The sequence below is a fragment of the Penaeus vannamei genome, chromosome 18 (assembly GCF_042767895.1).
Source record: "Penaeus vannamei isolate JL-2024 chromosome 18, ASM4276789v1, whole genome shotgun sequence".
In the NCBI taxonomy this organism is placed as follows: domain Eukaryota; kingdom Metazoa; phylum Arthropoda; class Malacostraca; order Decapoda; family Penaeidae; genus Penaeus; species Penaeus vannamei.
Genome location: NC_091566.1, coordinates 2,582,632 through 2,587,631, shown reverse-complemented (window position 1 = coordinate 2,587,631; position 5,000 = coordinate 2,582,632). Strand labels below are relative to the sequence as shown.

The following is a 5,000-nucleotide window of genomic DNA, read 5'->3' as shown; positions in this document are numbered from 1 at the left end:
ATTCATAGTTATGTATGAACAATGATATTCATAGTTAGGATGTATCGTATGAACAACTGTATGTGCAGCCAGTTACTCGGAAGATCAGGAAAAAACTGTTCTCGAAGAACCACCGCCCTTTTAGCTGCTCCAAATTCCGTAGTTCTTTGAAAGATAAATTCTTTCTCAGGTTACACACGAATAAAAAACTAGAATATCTCATCCTTTATCTAGAATATATCTATATCTAACGACATATCTCCCGCCCCTCGCATGACGAAGGAAATCCTCTTCCTGCAGGCGTGTATAATGGGCTCAACGGCTGGTTGGCCACAAGATAGTCCCCCTAACGACTAACACACTCTTCCGGCCCAGCGACCACGGTGGGGAAGCCTCCCGATTAGCCTCGATCAGTAGTGGCCCACTGGAGCGGCCCCCACTCGAGCGGCCCTCAGCTGCGGCCCACTGACCCGACTCGCCTCCGCTTTCCTCACCCGCCCCGCATGCAACAAGTAAGTAAATAACAAGTAAATACGTTGGACCTTTTTTTTTTGTGTCTCATTTGAATGAATTTGTTTTCGGGAATTTGCATAATCGTTTGAATATTCAGCGGGAGACGAAGGGAAAGTTTGGACGCGTTTTGTAATTATGACCCGAACGGGGAGTGATACAATCTAACTTTTTGCATGATATTATCTCTGAATGTGGTGCTTTATCGCCGCTGATTTCTCATTTCTAGTCATGATAGTTTGACATGAGACACAGGGTTAATGGCCATTATTATATCCAATATATAATTTGGATTTTCTTACGCTGAGAGCAGTAGCGGCATTTTTTATATATTTGCACCTTAGTTATGGAAATAGTATCCTCTCTTTATGCGCCAAACAGCTGTTGCTTCATTCGAGTTAAAACATATGTGGCAACACCTGTGGCCACGAGGATTCTTAAAAGGGACATACTTAGAGCCTAGTCTTTTAGACTTTTTGGATTTGAAGGTCAATAAAAGTAATGCTATAAGTGGCTTTTTTATCAGTTCAAAGAAAGAAGAAAATACAGTTATCAGATAATAATATATCCCTGTTTCAGTGTAATTTCAGCAACATAGTTTTTCACAAGAATCGGGCAATTTATCAATTGTTCCATGACATTCAGAGTCTCACCATCTTACTTATTCTATTCAGTTCGCAGCTGGAATTTAGGTCTAAACATTACCCTGTTATCTTCGTAGTGGCGACAGATGCGCAGCGGCGGCAGTTATGCCCGCGGCTGCTGGACTACATGGTGGTGGTCGGGGCGCGAACTCCAGGCAGGGCCGCCCCCGTCCAGCCTCCTGAATTGCTCCGGAGGTACCCGCCTGACGACCACAAGGTGCGCCACTTGCTCGAACCGTGTCTCTAATGGTTCATTGTTGGCAACACGTGCTCGAGCCGTGTCTATAATGTTTCATTGTTGGCAACACTTGCTCGAACCGTGTCTCTAATGGTTCACTGTCCTTCGCAACACTGTAATGGAAATGCTCTCTCATACTCCGATGCAGTAAAAAAACAACAACAACACATTCAAGCGTTATTATTTCCTTTCGCCCGCAGGACTTTCCCTTGCCGCTGGACGTGATATACTTCTGCCAACCTGAAGGATGCATTTCTGTCGGACCCAGGAAGACGTCCTTGAGGGAGGCTTCGTCTTTCGTCTTCACCCTCACCGACAAGGACTCTGGTGAGTGCGAATAGGAGGTCAATCTTTCCACTTGGACTGGCTCCTTGTCTTTTGTCTGCGGCATTGTATGTCGGCCGATTTCTCGCTTGTTGCTTATTCACTTAATCTCTCTCTCTCTCACTCACTCACTCACGCTCTCTCTCTCTCTCTCTCTCTCTCTTTCTTTTCCTCTCGCTCTCTCTTGCTCCCTTCTCTCTCTCTCTTGCACCTTTCTCTCTCTCTCTTGATCCCTTCTCTCTCTATCTCTATCGCTCGCTCCCTTCTACCCCCCTCTCTCTCTTTCTTTTTTTTTTCTCTCTCTCTTTCTCTCGCTCCCTTCTCTCCCTCTCTCGCTCCCTTTGGCCCCCCCCCCTCTCTCTCCTTCTGCCCCCCTCTCTCGTTTTTTTTTCTCTCTCTCTCTTGCTCCTTTCTCTCTCTCTCTTGCTCCTTTCCCTCTCTCTCTTGCTCCTTTCTCTCTCTCTCTTGCTCCTTTCTCTCTCTCTCTCTCTCTCTCTTGCTCCTTTCTCTCTCTCTCTCTCTCGCTCTCTCGCTCCCTTTTGTCCTCACCCCCCCCCCCTCTCTCTCTCTCTCTCTCCTCTCCCTCAAATATATTTCTAGGGATTACTCTTTAATCCGTATGATTAAGCTGCTTTGAAAGTCAAGGCACATATCGGCCTCCTCCTCCGGGAATGCAATAAGATTCACTTCTTCATATAGTTGGCGCGCCTTTCCGCCCCTGCTGCCTGTCCTCCTCCTCGGCTGAAGAAAAGGGAAGAGGCGGAGATGCCAATCTCATTTATTATATCTCCCTATTTGCATAATAGCATTTGCCTTGCTGTGAGACAAGGTACTTTAAGATATCAGCAGACCTTAAACCAGATTTGTGAAAGTCTGTTAGAGGATTTAGGACATGAGAGCGGCGGATAATCCGGGCATGTGACATTTGTTTCACTTTTGTTGCGCACTGACACAGACACAGACACATAGACACAAACACATAGACACAGACATAGACACAGACACAGACACAGACAAAGACACAGACACATACACATAGACACAGACACATAGACACAGACAAAGACACATACAAATAGACACAGACACAGACACACAGACATAGACACATACACAGGCGCAGACACATACACATACACACTGACACAGACTCATAGACACTGACACAGACACAGACATATACACATACACTTATACATATACAAACACATACACATAGACAGACACACACACGCGCAAACACACACACGCGCAAACACACACACACACACACACACACACACACACACACACACACACACACACACACACACACACACACACACACACACACACACACACACACACACACACACACACACACACACACACAAGAATATTTTCACATTTCAACCCGGGTCACGCTGAGAGCGAGTGAGCGCGACACCCGAGGACGACTCCCATTCCCGAGAGAAGAGAAACACGAGTTGGAAAGAGAAAGAAAGACTAAGAAAGAAAGACTCGCTATTCGGGGAACTCACTACTCCCTGCCAGCTGTTATTTTACAAGAATACGTCGTGTGTTTATCTTAGTATTACGTTGAACGTTAAAATCTGTACGTCTATTGGATTCACTCGACAACGCTTAAGGTTTCACTCCCTCTTTATACAAAACTCTACGGTGTTGCAACCCCGATTTAACTTACTTGCACCTTTCACAATGGCGATTTTAAGAATAACTAGAATAAACACTTAATGTTTCACCATTGCAATCTCGTGCTCCTGTTTATGATTTTAATAGTTATTTAGTGTGCATGTTTGTCTTATGACGTAATAAGTTGGCTAGAAAATGTTGCTTATATAATTCCAACATACGGCAGCCTGCGACGAGGAAATTCCGGCCACCAGCAGTTGTTCCTGAAGCGCTAATCTTATTTTTAGATTCACTTAGCTTGCCTAATGCGTCCATAATCTTATTTCTAAATACACTTTATCTTGCCTAATACGCCCAGAAGGGAATCACTTGGCGTAGAATCGTCTATTTATTGTGGACTCGTTCGCTGTTCTTTCGAATAATGGCTTTTTAAAAATTAATGATCCTATAAAACTCGAGTAGAAAAAAGTAATGAAAAGCAGCTGACCATATTGTTAAGTGCTTTATCATGTCATGAAACTGTTCATCCTTTTGTGTTTTAAATCGGGCTTCGTTGTTAGACATGCAACATTCTTGGCATAAAATGTTTGCAAGAATATCCTTATTGAGAGCCTGGGTTCCAGACTGTCTATCTGCCAAGAATCCTGCTCACGGTGCGAAGGACGTGACGGAGGTTTCAAAGACGATGGCGAGCACGTCGACTTCAGAAGAACGTGTCTTTTTTTCTTTGTTTACCTGAATGGTGGCGCTTTTGTTTTTTTTCTGGCATCTATCACTGTACATACATACATACATATATATATATATATATATATATATATATATATATATATATATATATATATATATATATATGTAATATATATGCATTTATTTATCTATTTATTTATACATATATACATACATGCATACGTATATATATATATATATATATATATATATATATATATATATATATATATATATATATATATATATATATATATATATATATATATATATATATATATATATGTATGTATGTGTGTGTGTGTGTGTGTGTGTGTGTGTGTGTGTGTGTGTGTGTGTGTGTGTGTGTGTGTGTGTGTGTGTGTGTGTGTGTGTGTGTGTGTGTGCGTGTGTGCGTGACACCTGCAGGCCCCCTAGCTCCTCCAAGGCCACAAACAACAAAGTCGGCCAGCGTGAGCACGGCCCGGCAGCCTCCCCGCTGTCAGCAACAGGAAAGGAGCAGCGTCGGCGTGTGTGTTCGTGCAGCCACTACCAAGGCTTTATCTCTGTTCCCATGGCGACGCCCGGTCACGCCCGCAGCCACGTCCAAGCCGCGGGGAACTGTTGGGCGAGAGCAGGGAAGGAGAGTGGCTTTTTGTTCCTGGATCTGCATGGCAGGGAGCGTCATCTGGCAGCCATTGCTCGCGGGGCCTCCTGATCGGTAATGAGAAAGGGAGAGAGGAACGGGCGACCGAGGGAAAGCCTTTGTTATGAGGGACGTAAAAGGGGTTCGGTTTTTTTTTATGCGAGTCTGTCGAGAGCATTTTACGGATGGAGGTCAAATTTTGCATTGATAGAGAGGGTTATGGGGCCTGTTGATCATCTTTATGAGGATGCTAATGTGATGGTGATGATGATTATGGATGATAATGATTACAAGATGAGTGCTTGTGATAACAAGAGAA

The 5,000-nt window shown here is 43.9% G+C and overlaps 1 protein-coding gene across 23 annotated transcripts in view; it reads left to right on the top strand.

Moving 5' to 3' along the window:
- Positions 1 to 5,000, top strand: part of LOC113813973 (MAP kinase-activating death domain protein) — a 121,406-nt gene that overhangs the window by 7,739 nt on the left and 108,667 nt on the right. For all 23 annotated transcript variants that reach the window (XM_070132684.1, XM_070132689.1, XM_070132682.1 and 20 more), the window contains exons 2-4: positions 280 to 491; positions 1,211 to 1,350; positions 1,572 to 1,698. In XM_070132684.1, the coding sequence (XP_069988785.1) occupies position 491; positions 1,211 to 1,350; positions 1,572 to 1,698 (268 nt within the window). In that variant the 5' untranslated portion in view covers positions 280 to 490. The remainder of the gene's footprint in view (positions 1 to 279; positions 492 to 1,210; positions 1,351 to 1,571; positions 1,699 to 5,000) is intronic.